The following is a 19385-nucleotide window of genomic DNA, read 5'->3' as shown; positions in this document are numbered from 1 at the left end:
AAGTATCAGCTATCCTAAACCAAATATCTTCTCTGCATTGATGATAACATTACATCTCATTGAGTTCATACTTTTCTGAGATTGTACTCTGAAAATACTGTACTTGATTTGCCACTAACCCTACCGTACATCTTTAGATCACTTTTCCTCAGTATCTTACCTTGTTAAATCTTATAGTCTTCTTTTGAACTTCTATACTCTAGTTTGTGGGATCTCACATTTTTTCTTCCACTTCTTTCATTCATGAAGCATTTATTGAGATTCCACTATTTTCTCTCTCTGGAATTAGTTGGGCAAAACAAAAATGATTAGCTCACATACCCTGGGCAAAAGTAGTGGTCTTTCTTATGGGAAAAACAGATTATTATACTATAGAATGATAAAAGTTCTAATAATGATGGCCCTGGGAGAGTAGAAGCATAGAAATAGAAGCAGTACTTGATTATGAAACCTCAAAGGCATACCAAGTGAAAATGATTATCTGTTTTGTAATACAAAAAACAGAGGACTTAAGCCTGTAGACAAGTGAACTTCTTCCATTAGACAAGCAAACTTGGTCAAATTAAGTACTTATTCTGGACATAGTTCCTAACATGTAAAAAATTTGAACAAGATTACAGTGTCTCAAACTGTTTAATAGGATATTAATAAACAATTTGTAAATACACAGTTCCATGGTCCACCATATTTATGTATTAAACAAAATTAAATGTTTTTATTGGTGTTAGATTTTTGTTTTTTAATATTACTGTAAATTATAAACCTTTAAGAACGGAATGCAACATACTTCTCACATATTTTCCCATTCAGGGAATCCTTCTGTATCTCTTTTGAAATAAGTTTGACTGCTAGTAACATAGCAGTCTCAAGGCATAGTAAATTAAACAACTTACACATTTAACTGTTTATTCAGATCTGTGATCCATTGCAGTTCTTTTTTTAATAAGGTGTGAAGTAAGGCTCCTGTTTTATTGGTATCCGTTATTTAAGAGATTTTTTTTCCCCCCATTGAATTCCCTAGTTACCTCTGAAAATCAATCTACACTAATAAAAGAGAAAAATGGTAATTGGCATACGACGATACCCTTTTCATTGGCTAATCAGGGCTATATGCAAATTAACTGCCAACTATGATTGGCAGTTAACTGCCAACTAAGATTGGCAGTTAACTGCCAACAAGATGGCGGCTAATTTGCATATGTAGGCACAATGCAGGGAGGCGAAAGGGAAAGCAGGAAGAAGCCCCCTGCCACTGACAGTGATCAGAAACCCAGAGGGGAGCTAAGAGCTGTGGGGCAGGGCAAAGGCGGCCCTGGGGCCGCCTTTGCCCTGCCCCCCAGCCATGATCGGAGAATCAGGCGCCTTTGCTGCCCTGGCCAGTGATAGCAGGAAGTAGGGGTGGAGCCAGCGATGGGAGCTGGGCACGGTCGAAGCTGGCAGTCCTGGGAGCTAGGGGTCCCTTGCCTGGGCCTAAAGCGGAGCCCACGATCGCGGGGCCGCTGCAGCTGCGGGTCCCCGCTGCCTGGGCCGGACGCCTAGGCCAGAGGCGTCAGGCCTGGGCAGGGGCAGAGCCTGCAACCGCGGGGAGCTGGGGGTCCCCTGCCCAGGCCTAACACCTCTGCCAGAGGCCTCAGGCCTGGGCAAGGGGCCGATCCAGTGATTGGTGATCGGAGGGTGATGAGGGTCAACTCCTCTGGCTGAGGCATCAGGCCTGGGTGGGGGGCGGATCCAGGGATTGGGGGATATGATGGTCCCCTTGCCCAGGCCTGAAGCCTGGGTCAGAGGCGTCAGGCTTGGGCGGGGGGTGGAGCAAGCGATCAGAGGGAGATGGGGGTCCCCTGCCCAGGCATGATTCCTGGGCCAGAGGCTTCAGGCCTGGGTTGGGGGCAGAACCAGTGATGGGGGGAAATGAGGGTCCCCTGCCCAGGCCTGACGCCTCTGTCAGAGGCGGCAGGCCTGGGCAAGGGGCCGATCCTGCGATTGGAGGGTGATGGGGGTCAACGCCTGAGGGCTCCCAGTATGTGAGAGGGGGCAGGCTGGGCTGAGGGACACTCCCCTCCCCCCCCCGCCCCCCCCCCACATCCAGTGCACGAATTTCGTGCACCGGGCCCCTAGTTAACATATATGAAAAGATCCATTTTTTACTCTATTCTGTTCCATTGTGTCTTCTTTTTTTTTTTTTAATATATTTTATTGATTTTTTACAGAGAGAAAGGGAGAGAGATAGAGAGTTAGAAACATCGATGAGAGAGAAACATCGATCAGCTGCCTCCTACACATCCCCCACTGGGGAAGTGCCCGCAACCCAGGTACATGCCCTTGACCGGAATCGAACCTGGGACCTCTCAGTCCGCAGGCCGACGCTCTATCCACTGAGCCAAACTGGTTTCGGCCATTGTGTCTTTTTTAATCATCACACCAAGACCATACTGGATTACTGTACATCTATATATATAAAAGGTTAATATGCTAAGTGTTCGACTGTCTGACCGGTCATTATGACGTGCACTGAGCACCAGGGGCAGACGCTCACTGCAGGAGCTGCTGTGATGTGCACTAGCACTGTGGACCTGGTGCCCACAAAGCAACACTCGGCTTCCCCAAGTGGGACACAGGCCCCGTCACTACCCTGGAGCGACAGCCCACCTAATCACAGCCCATGCTGCTGAGACCCCATGGTGTAAAATGGGGCTCAGACCAGCCCAGCCTGAAAACAGTGGCTGTGGGTGCCAGGTAATGACATCGCCTAGCAACGCCCTGCTTCCTCTCCCTTGCCACGACTAGCCTCCTTGCAGTTTCTTCAGCCCAGGAGCATGAGTTGCTTTATGGCAGTGGTTCTCAACCTGTGGGTCACGACCCCTTTGGGGGTGGAACGACCCTTTCACAGGGGTCGCCTAAGACCATCAAAAAAAACATATATAATTACATATTGTTTTTGTGATTACTCACTATGCTTTAATTATATTCAATTTGTAACAATGGAAATACATCCTGCATATCAGATATTTACATTACGATTCATAACAGTAGCAAAATAACAGTTATGAAGTAGCAACGAAAATAATTTTATGGTTGGGGGTTACCACAACATGAGGAACTGTATTAAAGGGTCGCGGCATTAGGAAGGTTGAGAACTACTGCTTTATAGCCAGGTGCAAATATTTCATACTCTAACCAAATGTCTGTGAAGCATTTTCCCGTGCCTCATCTCATTTGATCCTCACAGAAGTTCTGGTGTAGGTAGATAGGAGACTCGGTGGAATCCTATTTTCTTTTCATTAGCCAGAAAAAGGAGATTTAGAAAGCTGAGAAACTTGACCCGACTGAAAAGAAGTAAGAAATGGTGAACCTTGAAAATGACTTCAGGTTTTCTCACTGCTCAGAATATAGTCAAACACTGATGCAGTTAAATATTTTACCCTTTGTTCTCCCTGTGTGATCTACAATAATAATATGCTTCATGTTGATATTTATTGCTGTATTGCTGACACTTAACTGAAAGAGAGGTTGGGGTGCTTCATTGGGCTGGAAAAGGTTTAGCTAAACCAGAAAGCAGGTCTAATTAAGCAAGTTAATTCTATGTACATAAAAGCCCAATTTGAGTTGTGCGTGCATGATACATATAAAGCTCTCGCTGGCGCCAATCGCACATGTGTGTTTCGATCTATCATTGTCGATTGTGAGTTTGGTTGACACTTCTATTATAGAGAAAGGGCGAATAGTGATATTGAAATATTTCTTCTAATTAATTTCCTTTCAATGTGTACGAATTCGTGCACCGGGCCACTAGTTTAAAATAAACCTTGATATGAGATAGTGTGTCTCTTCCAATCTGTTATTTGGTTTTAAATTTTTTTTTGCGTATTCTAGGTGCTTTGCATATAAATTGAAATATTTTAAACCAGCCTATCAGTTTCTATAAAATGTTCTGGATTTTGTTTGGGATTACATTGAATCTATAGATCAGTTTAAGGGGAACTCATTTTAACAATGGGGAGCCTTATCCATGAATATGGTATATCCTTCTATTTAAGCTGCTTTAATTTCTCTTAGTAATGTTTTACATTTTTCATTGAACGCATCTTGCACAACTTACATTCAGTTTATAACAATAATTTTTAATGTTCTTATGATTTTTTTTAATTTCATTTCTGGTTGTTCATGTCTTGAATAAAACTATAATAGGTATCTGTATATTTATTATACAGAATTGTATAAAAGAATTGGGTAATGGGCCAGAACTGGAGTCCCATTTGAAAGACTGATTTGTGAAGCATCTGCTTCCAAGCTCATTTGGTTTACGGCAGGATTCATTTTCCTTTAGTTTTTGAACTGAGCGCCACAGTTCCCTCTTGATTATTGTCTGGAAGTTGTCCTCAGTATTTTGCCAATTTGGTCTTTTCATCACAGCAACTTCATTAAAGCCAGCAAGGGAGAGGGTTTGCTAGCAAGATAGAAGACACAATATTGTGGAGTCTAATCATAGACATGACATCCGTCACTTTTGCCATGTTCTATTGATTAGGAGCAAGTCATTAGGTCAGCTCACACTCAAGAGGAATGGTTTATATAAGGGTATAAATACCAAAAGACAGAGACCCTTGGGCCATTTTAGAATCTACCTGGCACAATGTTTGTAGGATCCATAGTTACAATACCAACCTCATTCCTGATATTGATGAATTGTTTTCCTTTCTTTTTCCTGATCAGTGTGGCTAGAAGCTTACCTATTTTATTGATATTCTCAAAGAACTAATTTTTGGTTTCATTTGCCTTTTTTTTTTTTTCAATATGTTTGACTTCTACTTTTACCTTTACTTTGAGTTTAATTTGCTCTTTGCTTTCTAATTTCTTAAGTTCGAGATTGAGGTAATAGATTTGAGACCTTTCATCTTTTCTAATAGGCATTTGTAGTACTACTAGAGGCCCGGTGCATGAATCCATGCACCAGTAGGGTCCCTCAACTTGGCCTACAGGATCAGGCTGAAACCAGCTCTCCAAAATTCCCTGAGGGGTCCCGGGTTGTGAGAGGGTGCTGGTCAGGCCAAGGGACCCCACCGGTACACGATCAGGACCGGGGAGGGATGTGGGAGGTTGGCCAGCAAGGGAGGGACTGTGGGAGGGCTCCAGGGTGTGTCCGGTCCATCTTGCCCAGTCCCAATTGGCTGGACCCCAGCAGCAAGCTAACCTACCGGTTGGAGTGTCTGCCCCCTGGGTGTCAGTGCACATCATAGTTACTGATTGACAGGTTGACTGTCTGCCCCTTGGTGGTCAGTGCACTTCATAGCGACCGGTCAACTGTCTGCCCTCCTGGTGCTCAGTGCACGTAATAGCAACTGGTCAGCCGGTTGACTGTCTGCCCCCTGCTGGTCAGTGCACATCATAGTGAGCGCTTGAGCGGCCTTAGCATATCATTAGCACATTACGCTTTATTTGGTTGAATGGATGACTGGACACTTAGCATAGTAGGCTTTTACTTTATAGGACTAGAGGCCGTATGCACGAAATTCATGCAAGAGTAGGCCTTCCACCCTAACCGGTTTGGCTCAGCGGATAGAGCATCGGCCTGCGGACTCAAGGGTCCCAGGTTCGATTCCGGTCAAGGGCATATACCTTGGTTGCGGGCACATCCCCAGTAGGGGGCGTGCAAGAGGCAGCTGATCGATGTTTCTCTCTCATCGGTGTTTCTAACTCTCTATCCCTCTCCCCTCCTCTCTGTAAAAAATCAATAAAATATATTTTAAAAAAAAAAAGAGTAGGCCTTCCTTCCCCCGACTGCTGGCACTGGCTTCCCTCTGGCACCTGGGACCTGGGCTTTCCTCTGGCCGACGGCAGGCACTGGTTACCCGGGCTTCCCTCGCAGCCCTGGCTTCGTCTGGAAGGTCGTCTGGTCTAATTAGTATATTATGCTTTTATTATTATTATTATTACTAGATGCCTGGTGCATGAAATTCGTGCACGGGGGAGAGAGGGGTCCCTCAACCCGGCCTGCGCGCCCGCCCCTCTCCCCCCCCCCAAGTCCAGGAGCCCTCATGGGATGTCCTCAGACCCTTTTAACTATTTTTGCAAGATTAAAACTATTTTTTTCAATATACTACTAAGAAGCTGTTTGCTATTTCAGTCTTTCTTTCCTGAGTATACTATGAGTTTCCAAATGCTTCATGGTAAGTGATGATGCCTTTGCTCTGACGGTTCTTGTGTTTTTAAATTTTTTCAGGTGTAATTTCTAATATGGCAAATATCAATGGGTATGTCACACATAATTTAAAGTTCTTTGGGTTTTCAGTGGTTTTTGAGATTATTAATCCTCACCTGAGGATATTTTTCCCATTGATTTTTAGAGAGAGTGGAAGGGAGGGGGAGAGACAGAGAAACATCAATGTGAAATTGACTCATGAATTGATTGCCGCCTGCATGTGCCCCAATCAGGGCCGGGGATTGAGCCTGCAACTGAATTATGTGCCCTTGACAAGAATCAAACCCATGACCCTTCAGTCTGTGGGCCAGCTGTCTACCCACTGAGCCAAACTGGCTAGGGCAAGACAAAATATTTTTTATACAAGAAGCCCTGAGACCAAAGGGGTTCTGAGACATTGAAAATGGCTGGCTTAATGGAAATTATTCTCTATTTAAGTGTATACTCTATTGACAGATTTCTTGGTGCTGGAGATCAAAAAATTAGTGGCTAACATTAAGTCATCTGCTGTCACAATTCCAAGTTTAAGTCACTTTACTACCCTCTGACTTTGGGAAAGTTATTTAAATTCTCTAAGACAGAATTTCCTCAACTATGAGATGAGGAAAATATAGTATTTGTATATAGTTTAAATTAACTAATATAACACATTAAAGCCTTAAATACAGTGCTGGCATGTTTATATCAGTTAATTTATTTAGTAGGCACTCTGATAGCTTCTAACAGATGGCATTAGCAGTTACATGGATATATTTGTGAACATGGATGAATTCAACTTAGAACTGAACCCATGTGAACTTTTTAAAATGATCATCTAGGATCTCATTCTCAAAAGCATTTTATGCTAAGCAGTATTTCACATATCCATCATATTTTATGAGAATCCTTTCTCTCTCTAAAAAGATTTTTATTCTTTCCTCCCAATTCAAGACCTACTCTTCAGTCTGGAATTATTGTAATTATATGAAACTACTTAGCATTCATAAGTAAAAAGCTACCTGGAAAAGCTATTCATCCTTAAAAAAACAAAACAAAACATAAGCACTTAATTACATGCATAAGTTCTGTGCTGATCTCTTTGGGGATCATAAAGAGGAATTAAAACATTCTTGTCGTTTAGGAATTTATGGATCTGGGTAACAATCCATTTCTCTGTCAAGAAAATTGATTGTGTGTTAGCAACTGACCTCTTAAAGGATAACAGAACCGTAACATATTGAATATTAGGTAGCTTTTTCTGATGTAGACCTGATTCGTTAACAGTGAACATTATTCATTCATTTATTAAGTTAACATATTTATTAGTCATACACTGTGTGCTCATTAATGTGCTTGTCACTAGTGAAGAAGTACAGAGTGATATACTAGTAAACACAGACTTGGCTTTCAGGTAACAGACTGTTGACATCAAGTCAACCCACTTTTTCATAGATGTATTTAATTGAGAGACCATCGCATTCAAGGATTTGTTTAAAAAGTGTAACCTTATTTATCTAAATATTTATTTTGGTAATTTATCATAGGATTAAATAATGAAGTGTAATAAGGACTTTTTTCTCTTTTAAACTTCATATGTTACTTCTCTTTATTTTTATTCCATTTTACTAATCTTTGAGGTGTGACCACTCATTTATATTTAGGCCTCATCCAGAGATTTCTGGTAGCTTTTGCTTTATGTCTGATTCTACTGGATTTGACTACTTAGAAGCTATAGGATTTGAATAGTTGAGGTTTTTTGAATATGAAAATTCTGTGGTTACTTGTTCAGCCTGGTTAGAAAAGCTAGTAACTTATCAGCCTTCTTTCTGCTAGTTATTGGGTGTTCTATGGAAAAACTGATTGCATGTTTATAATATCTAAAGCCTTTCAGCATTTTAAAGATTTAACAGCTGAAAACTCCCATGCATCATTTATTGAGCACCTGCTCTGTATGTGCCAGCCATTGTTCTGAGAATGTTCTTGTAAAATAACAGACACAGTCCTTGTCTTCAGAATTTGTAAGACGTAGCAATCTCTAACTGAGATGATATTAATAATGGCTAGCATTTACTATGTGCCAGGCACTTTTTCAATTACTACATATATTTCCTTATTTAATGCTTAATAACAACTTGTGAAATGATGATATTATTATTACCCCTAATTTACATTTAAGGAAATAGGCAAGAAAGATAATGTTGTCCCAAGTCACATAGCTAGTGTGTATGGTAAAGATGGGATTCACATGTGCCAGTCTGGCTTCAAAAATTCCACATTTATCCACTACACTGTACTGTGCAATTATAACAGATAATTATGGTATAATTTAAATGGATAATTAGGTAATTTCAATAAGTGTGAGCAATGATATGATGGAAATACTTGCTGCTGTGGGAGCTCAGAATGATTTCACCCAATTTGGTCCTGTACTGGGGTCAGGAAAAGATTTTCTGAGAATGTAAATCTTTATTGAAAGAGCCTTTTCCACCACACACATACTTTTTAACTACTGAAAATAATTGGAAAGAATATTTTAAAATGGGCAGTGGTTTTCATATAAAGAAATCGCAACATAGGTTAAAAAAACCATGAGTCTGTTCTCAACTTGAAAGGTTCTCTGGTGATTACACCTTATTTACTGTTTGGGTGGAATAATGTTTTTAAATGAGTTATTTAAAAAAATAACCAAAGGAAAAAGTTTTTGTATTTTTGAGGAGACAAACCAGAGGAGAATATTATTCTGTAAAAAGACCAGGGTGCTTTTGTTTGGTTTTGATAGAACAAAAGATTTGATTGATTATGTGCAGTTTAAATTAGTTTAAAAATGATAGCAGCTTTGATTGATTACTTCAAATCTGTTGTCATATTGTAGCAGGGATTGACGTTTCTAAATTTTCTACCAGGAAATGAGCATAGAGAAAAGTATGAAATGCATTATGTAGAATACATTTCATAATATCAAAACTTTTATGAAGTACTGTGTATTCATAGGTGTTTAATAGTTGCAAATTAAGTTGTAATTTAGACAGATTTAAAGTTAAAATTGAACAGTTTTGTGATCTATGTATCAACTGATTTTGTAAGTTATTAATCTTTTGAGTGATGTCCATTTTTATTATAAGACAGGAACAGTAATTTTTAGGGTGTATTAGGAAATATTTTTGTGGTTAGTAGCATACTATGGCTAAAAAGCTACTATGATAGATGGTTCTGGTAGTATTGCCCTATCCTTCATAATGTAGTGTTTATCATCTTTCATGTATAAAAATCTCATTTTCATTAATGGTTATTTTCATGGTAAAACCATTGTACAGAATTCAAGATCTTAATTAAGAGCCCCAGGAGGTCAGGTTTGACTACTTTTATTAGCACAGTCATGCTCTATCAATTTAAAATATGCACCATAACAGCTCTGTATTTAATGATTTCACTGGTTTAATTCCTTTATATTCTAAAATTGAAATAGCATCCATTGATCAGGTCAGCTGACTGATCTACTTAGGCTCCATTGTAACATTGCTTGCTTGGTTTTTGTTCCTTTGCCCTCACTCCAACTCCTTCCTCAGGTCAGTTGCTTTCCCTTTGTTTTCTCCAGCCCTTCGATAATCTAACTGGTCACTGCATTATTCTGCTTCATTCCATGCTGTTCTGTCAGCTCCATATTGCATTATGTTATGGTATTCTTTTGCCTTTTCTGCTTATGGGCGTCTATGCTCTCATTGCCTAACTCTATGTGGTACTTAAAGAGTTGGCTGTTGCCGAAACCGGTTTGGCTCAGTGGATAGAGCGTTGGCCTGCGGACTAGAAGGTCCCGGGTTCGATTCCGGTCAGGGGCATGTACCTGGGTTGCGGGCATATCCCCAGTGGGAGATGTGCAGGAGGCAGCTGATCGATGTTTCTCTCTCATGGATGTTTCTAACTCTCTATCTCTCTCCCTTCCTCTCTGTAAAAAATCAATAAAATATATTAAAAAAAAAAAAAAGAGTTGGCTGTTTAAGCTGTTTGGCAAATAGTTTACTTACCCAGCAGACTTAATTCTGCTCTCTTTGGAAAAGAATTGGTCTTGATATGTCTGACTTTAAAAGAAACAGAATGATAGTGTTTTCTTTATTTGAATATAGAACATAGGCATTATATATAACTTTTCTCTATTTGGAATGTCTTCTATTTGAAACTTAATAAAACTTACCATGGAAAAAAAAGAGTTGGCTATTTAAACGGTGGGTCAATTAACACGCATTCTTTTTCTCATTAAAGCTGGGGCACATGGATGAGTATATATCTACATATATAAAAATATTTTGTTACTCTAATTGCTTTAGATTTTTTTGTTAACTATGGTATTTCTTCCTAATTTATACTTAACCTAGAAACTTCTGGTGTTTTAATATGGTTCAGGGTGGTAGGCGGGGTGTAACCTATCACCTTTCTAGACTTGGGCTTCTCCTCTCTCTATATGAAAGATCATTATTTCTGATTGTCCAGGTTCTTGCTACTAAAAATGTGGTCTGGGAACTGGTAGTATCAACATCACCTGTGTATTAAAAATGCCCTACTCAAGACCTTGTACTTTTTTTTCTTTATCCTCACCAGAGGATATGTTTTTATTGATTTGAGAGAGAGAGGGAGAGAAACATAGACCAGATGCCTTCCATAGGCACCCCAACCAGTGATGGAACCCGCAACCTAAGTATGTGCCCTGACAGGTAATTGAATCTGCAGCCTTTTTGATGCATGGGACAATGCTCCAACCAACTGAACAGCCCAGCCAGAGCAAGACCTTATACTTCTTAATCTGCATTTTAACAAGATCTCTAGTTAATTGATATGAACATTGAAGTTTGCAAAGCACTATTCTAGATACCATCCAGCTAGTTTACACATTAACGTATTCTTGAACGTGTGATCTTATTTAAATGTTTGTAAATTATTTTGTAACTATTCATCTTGGTTCACCAAAAGTTATATCCTGGATGGGTATCATTGCTACTACTATGTGAAAGAAATAACAAAATTAATCTTAAACAGTGGCCAGGTCTTATAAGTGAGGATTGGGTATATATTAGATCTAAAACTATAACAAACATTTATTAATTTGGTTTCTTTGTCCTTCCTCCATCATCAGATTGTATCTGTGGATGAAGAACTATTTTGTTGTTCTTCTTCGGCTGTTGCTTTTCAAGAAAATTGTATGGACAAAGATGAACGTTGGAAGAAAAAATATTCAAACTTCTATTTAATGTTTATTTTAAATGAGCAAAATTATATCTTACAAAATTTTATATGTTGTTTAATAGTATATGTTTATTATTTATGAAGAAATATTGAGGATCCATATTGAAATTTTGCTTTTACATGATGAAAAAAGTTCATAGACTCCCATGTAGTGCAATATGATAATTCCATAAAATTTCAAAAATTTCTATGGGATTTTAAGTAGACTGGGAAATAATCTTGTAGTAATTCTTGGCTGTGCCCTGCATTGTGTGAGTGCATAAGGGTAGGGACAGTATTTACTATTATTTTTACAAGGTTGATAGTAAAATAAATGGTGTGTTCTCTGAGCACATATTAATGAAGACTTAGAGATAGAATTCCTTTTTGCTACTACATTAATCAATTAAGTTAATGCATCATGTGTGTACAGTCATTTGATGACACCCTAAAACTTACATTTATTTGTATATATGTGCTTTAGGAATTAGTTTAAAAAATTAAAGTGATATTTTTAGTCATAAAAGAAGGAAGTTCTTTGTGTTGTGCTTTAAGAATAAGAACTGAGAGCATAAAAGTCAATATGTTATTATTCCTTTAGCATTCAGATGAAGTGTGAACAATGTGGCCACATTTCTGTTGCTATTTTTCTCAAGTAATGGTATTGTTTAATGATGATAAGCAATATCTCAGTGAATTTTTTGTACCTTCTTTTGACCTTTTGCCTAAGAATGGCAGTGAGAGGGAGTGCCAGAGAGAAACCCTCAGATATGTGTACGATAGCAGTATGTTACTTAACACTTCAGGAGTGTTCAGTCTTAAGCAACAAAAGAAAACTCCAAGGAATGACCTAGAAGCCATTCTTTTTTAAAAATAAATCTTTATTGTTTAAAGTATGACATATGTCCCCCTTTCCCCCCCATTGCCCTTCCCACCCCCCACCCCCATTCTGTTTTGTATCTAGCTTCTGCATGTAGCTGTGACAGACGGGACATGGTTGTGGTTACCAGAGGATAGATACTCTTGTGGTCATAACCAAGTTGTAAATGTCACTGAGATTCTTCTTGAATGTCTGTCACATGTGTATCAGTGATTCTAAAGTAGATAAAAATGAAACAGTGATTCATTTGGGAGTTAGCACTCCCAGAAGATTAGTTTTTAAACTGAACAGCAGAAGGACTTGTGACATGCATCCATAAGCAATAGTAATGATTTGACAGTTATTTAGCTCTCAGTTCCTAGCCTTTTGGTTGAACTGACAGCATGCCTGCAAAGATAGTGAGGCCTGCTTCAGCCCCATTAATGTCTTTTTGAATGTTACCCTGCAGTCTGCATTAATGATAAATGTTCAGTGATTGATGATTTTATAGTCCCAGGGGATTCTGGGTGGTTTCTGGTTTTTGTGAGCCAAGGCAGTTGTCTTTCCTGTTTGGCCTCTTGTTAGTTTTTCTGATCTTCACTAAAATTGTTTTAAGTTGGCAGAAGGATAGGTCTCATCTTCAGTTTTAATTAACTCGGGTTCAAGGCCTTATCAGTATAATTTTAGAAGGTGATGCTGTACTTAGTATATGTAGGAGTCTGAGAACCAGAACAGTTTTTAATCCACAGAGCTTTTGTAACATTTTATTTGTAAACTTTGGTATCGTTTTTTCTTCTCTGCTTTTAAAAAAACCATGTTTTAAGTTATAAGGGGAGATTTAATAATGGCTATTGTGAAATAATATTAGCTATATTGTTTTCATGCTGTTTGCAGTTTTATTTTTCAGACTCTTAAAAACTTAAATCAGCTATTTTTAATGTGTTTTCCTTTTTACATGGCTCACTTTCTGTAAGAGTATATTTTGTTATACTGGTATTAAAAGGAGTATAAACAGATCTTTTTTGCTAAATATTTGTTTGCCACTTAGGAAAGGAGGCATAAAAAGGAGGATAGAGATAAACATTTTCTAACACAGAAATGTATTTTCTTAGTTCATCCCTTTTTTAAAAAGAATTTAAGATCAAGAAACATTTTTTACTTTAAAACCTTAAAAATAACAAAAGAAGCACTCTGTTTAGTTTTCTAAGTAATGAACAAGGAACTTGGTGAGGAATAACCATTTGTAAGTCTGTATATTAATTAGATGATTATGCTCAATTAGCAGGACTGCCAAGTAATCTCTTTAACACTCCCATCTTTTTTTTTCCCCTAGGGTTTTACAGACAGCCCTCATTACAGTGATCACTTGAATGACAGTCGATTAGGGGCCCATGAAGGCCTGTCCCCAACACCTTTCATGAACTCAAATCTGATGGGTAAGTTGGTACTTTTTTGCAAGTAGTCTTCACAAAGCCTCTTTGGTCAGAGGCATATTTTGTCCCCTTGTCCAGGAAGGACACATAAGTATCTAGACGCAGCGGTTCTCAACCTGTGGGTCGCGAACAATGAAAATACGTCCTGCATATCAGATATTTACATTATGATTCATAACTAGCAAAATTACAGTTATGAAGTAGCAACGAAAATAATTTTATGGTTGGGGGTCACCACACATGAGGAACTGTATTAAAGGGTCGTGGCATTAGGAGGGTTGAGAACCACTGATTAGAGGAAAGTTCCTGAGTTTCTAGGGACATCTCTCCTTTCCTGTTCAGCTCAATTTGAGGAGCAAGTATCCAGAAATGTGAATCTTTCTCATAGAGCATTATTGTCACCGATGTCAAAAAGGAAAGCAGCAATGTTTTAACTGTCAATTTTTGCAGTGTTTTTGTGACATCAAGCATTTTTTTGTTTTTTGCTGTTGGGGCAGAGAAGTGTTTCCGAGACATTCATAATTTGTTATTTGTCTTAATAGTTGTATGTTTGTGGTAATTAAAAATACAACAAAGCAGTAATTTTAGGCAGATTTTACTTATATTGAATAATATTTTCTTTTGGCACTATTTAATTAAAACTTAATAGTACATTTAGGTGTAGTAGCTTTTGTTTTAAGCACTTGGGTTCATATTGACGATTTTAAAAGTTTTGTTCTGCAATGGAAAAGTTGTACTTTGAAGGATATTACCTACTACCTAAACCTGATTATTATATTTTGGCAAACCTTTATTGTTAACCATTCTCTATATCTCCCCTTTACTTCCTGCATTACAACCCCATCTCCCTTTTATCTTTCTCATATGAAAGTTTATAGCTGTACAATCTGAAATGATAAGCCCAAGGTTTTTTGTTTTCCTTTAATCAGTTTGGATGCCTCCCGTTTTTATGATACTTTATCTTTTTTGCAGAACCTGATTCAAAAGAATCTGTTTTATGACGTTATTTTTCCTTTTTGCTAATGCTGGTGCTCATCACATTAAAAAGCTTTATTTAATCTGTTTTACTCGTTTTTGTGGCGTCATGTAAATATGGAAGGTTTTGTGTAATTGTCATTGATTTCATTGCTTACTCTATCTATTTCTTAAGGACATGACCTATATTATGATCTTAGAATTGTCCTTTTAAGACACAGCCATGCTAATCTAAGTGGATTATCCAAATCCAAAATCCTGTGTTTGCAATTTTTTTTACAAATGGTTTTGCTTTACACAGTCTTTGTTTATTTCCCTTATCCTGTGTGAAGTGCTGAGGAAACAAGTCTGATGTTTTAGCATGGATTTTGCTTAAGGCAGTTACCAATATAAAACCAGAATCATTGAGTATTATGTAAGAGTAAAATATCTATAATCAGCAATAAAAATTGTGTTTAAAATGACAGTTTGTTTTAACATAAATGCTAATGAAAATCTCAATATTAAATACATGATCATTCAAGGTTAAAATAAGAACTTATTTTAATAAATTTAGAACAAAATAATTTTCCTTGCATTTAGCACAGGAAAACTTTCTAATTTATTTTTTAAATTTTCTATTGAGCTTACTATCAAAATAAAATAATATGACACTTCAGATAATTTCCTTTTGTAGTACAGTTTTTTTCCCCAAGTAGCATTTAACTTATAGTAAATGTGGCAGAGCATGGTATAGTCAATGTGCTTGTAATTTCAGATTGAATTAAGCTTTCTAAGTTGAGGCTATACCTCTATACTTGGAAAAATCAGGAAATGGTTTTTATTTTAATATTTATGTCCTTACCTTTATTCTTAACTCAGAGAGATGATTCTTAAGCCCAGTAGAATTATATCATTAGCACAGCTTTGAGCAAAGGTTAGTTAAAATTGTTGGGTAAGTGTGAGAATTAAATGAATTCTAAGAAATATGTGTCAGCCACTTGCTCTGAGCAGCTGTTGACTAAAAGTATTTCTGTAATTCAGTTTGAGGTAGCATTTTCTTAGTTGGAGAAATTATGAGCATGTGCTTTTTGGTTTCTTGAGTTTACAGTTAATTGTTAGAATACTTTTAATAGTCATCCCTATCCTGTGTATAAAATAAGTTTTAAAATAAATTTTAAAAACTCAGATTTGTAAACAGGTTGATACAGTACAAGTGAAAAAAAATCTGCATTCATCTAACTGCATTGTACAGTTAATAAGGTACAGCTATACATTTTTCATTGTAAGTTTTAAACCTAATCTTAAAAATGTTAATTTACCTGTAAGAAAGGGAGAAATAATTCTGAAAAGTTTTGGCAGATATATTCAGAAGCATTTCACTGGTCTTTAGCAATATCTGATTTACTGTACTTCTTTCCCTTTGTTTTCAATACAAGTGATCAAATGAAGTATCTAATAATTTAGTCTAAGCAATCTGCAGGACAATAGCTTGCTTTTGGAAATAAATGTCTCTTAAATTGTAGAACAGTTACACAGCAACAGGCATTCCCAGTTGATAAGAGCTGAAGTAATTGGACTATTAGATATTCAAAATGTGGGTTTATAGTACTCCATAGAGTCACAGTGGATAGATTTACTTTTTTAGCCAGTGACAACTTAAGAAAGTTTCAGTCTAAAAACCTTCATTGTTAAAGCACAACTGAGATGGGCATGGTACTAGAATCATTTGGAACTGTTAATACGTAATCATTATAACAGGTGATGACACTTCACAGTTGTGCTATGAATGATAAATGCTCAGAAACAGTTAAAGCTAATAGAAAAGCAGTAATATATTTCATCATTGCTGCAACAAATAAAAAACACCATTAAAGGGGGGATTGTATGTCTAGGGAATTTTTTTTTTTTGGTATTATGTTCAGCCATAAGCACATTTGCCTGAATAAATAGTGTATTATAAAGTACACTTTCATGATGGAGCTCTCAAACACTTTAATGATTTTGCACACTGCCAAAATGAGAAATTTTGTCTAACAAGCGTTGTTAATGATTCAATAATGAAAACTTTGCCATAGAAACATGCATTTCTATATTCATTTAGATATTTTGAAGTGTTTTATACAGGAAGTAAAGCTATTATGTTAGATTAGTTAGTGTTCCTTTTTAATAAATTCCAGAATTATCTACTTGATTTCTCAATATGAAAAAGAAGAGCTTTTTTGTTGTTTCAGGTTGAAATAAGTACATCTTTTGGCACACCACTAAGTAATTAGCATCAAACAGTTCTGTACTCTATTATAGTGACACTGCAAAGCTTTAACAATAGCAATGAATTGCAATAGTATCACCAAATAGTCTATTGTTCTCTTTTTCTACTCTTGGTCTTCTCCTTAACTTCAGTAATATGTGCTTTCCTTTACCTGTTGTTGATTGTATTTTTGGTGATGCTGGGACCAGTTTATTAATTGGACATGTATATGAATTATTTCATAGAATTGCCTACCTTCATTTCCCAACTGATTGTAGAATGGATTAATCTTATATTAAAGCTTGTGTTTATCAAAGCTTTACTTATTTTAGGTGGTGTGTGCATGTGCTGCCAGTGAGAAATTTAAGATGAGATATTACCTTCAATTTTCCTTTTTTTCTGAGATCTTCAATTGTGTGGTTTGCTGTCTCCACATTTTTTATGCTTCCCTGTGTTGATAAAGTGGTTTTCTGTGCTAAGTGTCCTCTAGGGCCCAGTGGCTCAGCCTCCCCAATTACCTGAAGAGGACACTCTTGGTGCACCCCCTTGTGGGCTTTGTGACAGTCTTGTTGTAGTTAAGCCTTGATTGTTGTAGTTATCACTGGGAGGAATTGACCTCCAGGCCAATTGGCTGTGAGAATCAGCTGTGTCTGCAGTGGGAGAACTTCTGTGCTGGAGACACCCCTCTGGGGCAAGACTTGCTTCAATGGGGCTTTGGTGCTCACTGAGTCTGCCCCCTGAGTGTGTCCTTTATGGTTCCACGGGGCTGCAAACTGGATGGTACCACTCTGACCTCTGGATTTCCTCTGTGTGGTTTTCTGAGATCCATTTTGCCTCTAGAGATGTTTTGTTAATATTTTATCTTTTAAAGAGTGAAAATACTTTAACAAAGTGTTGATGGTATAAGAAAAAATGCAGGGCTGAGTGTTAGGTGATCTGGATTTTAATAACCTTTCTCTTTCTAATAGGGTACTGCTGGGTAGTCTCAAAGATATTCTGCAGCCCTGGAATTCTATAATCTAATGTATCTAATATTTGCAACCTTCAAAAAGGCTGCAATTAGAATTACAATTGTTTTTTGCCTGACTTTTCAGAGACAATAATTGGCAAAACTGAATGTTGAACCCATGTCTCCTGACTTTCAGTCCAGTGTTCTTTCTGTTAGGCACATTAGGCATGTAAGATGCTTATTCTTTCTATGTAATATTCCCATGTTTTTACTAAGTCAGCATTTTCCTAAACTGTAATTATGGAAACACTGGTCTTCAGAGATGACCATGAGGAAAAGGTTCTGTAGTGACACAACTTTGGAAAACATTGTATATTTGTTTGTTTGTTTTTCAATTTGTGTTCCCTCTGAAGAGATTCAGATTGTACTTGTACTTTAGAATATTAAAGACTCTGGAGAGAAAAGAAAAAAAAGCATATTTAACTTTGTTTAGCCCATCACATCCCAGATCCAGATGACGTACAGAGCCTTTCTAAAAAAAGGATCATTAGCCTCCAAAGAGCTAGTTTTCCATAGAGCACACGCTGGAAAATGCTTGTAAGTTGTTTGAAGGGAAAATGAAAGACAGTACATGTAAGTTCTCTGAAATGCAAAGTGATACAATGTTAATATTGTTGTATATATTTTTATAACTCACTTTAAGCATCTTAGCTGATTTAACAGTTTGGGTCCAGTTGTTCAAGTACATGTTAAACCTCTGTTTATAAGTACTATTTGACTTACAAGTGAACCGACTGTCCTTCCATTGCCTTTGAGGTCTGTCAGGCCTTCCCTTCTTTCTACCTCAGAGTCTAATGTGCCCCTCTGGTAGCAGCTACTACATTTTATTTTCATTTCATTGTGGATTAAGTGGGTTCCCTCTTTATTGGCTGTGGGCGCTGCCATCTTGTGAGGGCATGATGGTCAATTAGCATGTTCCCTCTTTATTAGATAGGACTAGAGGCCCGGTGCACAAAAAATTGTGCACTCGGGGGGGGGGACGGGGGGGTCCCTCAGCCCGGCCTGTGCCCTCTCGCAGTCTGGGACCCCTCGGGAGGTAACGACCTGCTGGCTTAGGCCTGCTCCCGGGTGGCAGAGGGCAGGCCCAGTCCCTAGGTGCAGCCCCTGGTCGGGCTCAGAGCAGGGCCGATTGGGGAGTTGGGGCGCCGCCCCCTGTCATGCACAGAGCAGGGAGATTGGGAGGTTGTGATGCCACCCTCAGTCACGATCAGGGTAGGGCCGATTGGGGGGTTGGGGCACCGTCCCCTGTCACACTCAAGGCAGGGTCGATGGGGAGGTTGCGGCGCCACCCTCAGTCACGCACAGAGCAGGGCGAATCAGGGGGTTGGGACACTGCCCCCTGTCACTCAGAGCAGGGCCCATCAGGTGGGTTGGGGCTCTGTACCCTGTCAAGCACAGAGCAGGGCCAATCGGGGGTTGGGGCGCTGCCCCCGTCACCCACAGAGCAGGGCCGATCAGGGGGTTGGGGCGCCTTCCCCTGTCACGAACAG

At 38.4% G+C, this 19385-nt stretch overlaps 1 protein-coding gene across 3 annotated transcripts in view; it reads left to right on the top strand.

The window, feature by feature from the left end:
* TCF12 (transcription factor 12) overlaps positions 1–19385 on the top strand; it is a 361079-nt gene that overhangs the window by 146112 nt on the left and 195582 nt on the right. For all 3 annotated transcript variants that reach the window (XM_081093085.1, XM_081093086.1, XM_081093087.1), the window contains one exon: positions 13582–13684. In XM_081093085.1, the coding sequence (XP_080949211.1) occupies positions 13582–13684 (103 nt within the window). The remainder of the gene's footprint in view (positions 1–13581; positions 13685–19385) is intronic.

Source organism: Myotis nattereri (genome assembly GCF_964212035.1).
Source record: "Myotis nattereri genome assembly, chromosome: 1".
Taxonomy (NCBI): domain Eukaryota; kingdom Metazoa; phylum Chordata; class Mammalia; order Chiroptera; family Vespertilionidae; genus Myotis; species Myotis nattereri.
The sequence above is the reverse complement of the archived record's forward strand: the minus strand, read 5'-3'. Positions and strand labels throughout refer to the sequence as shown.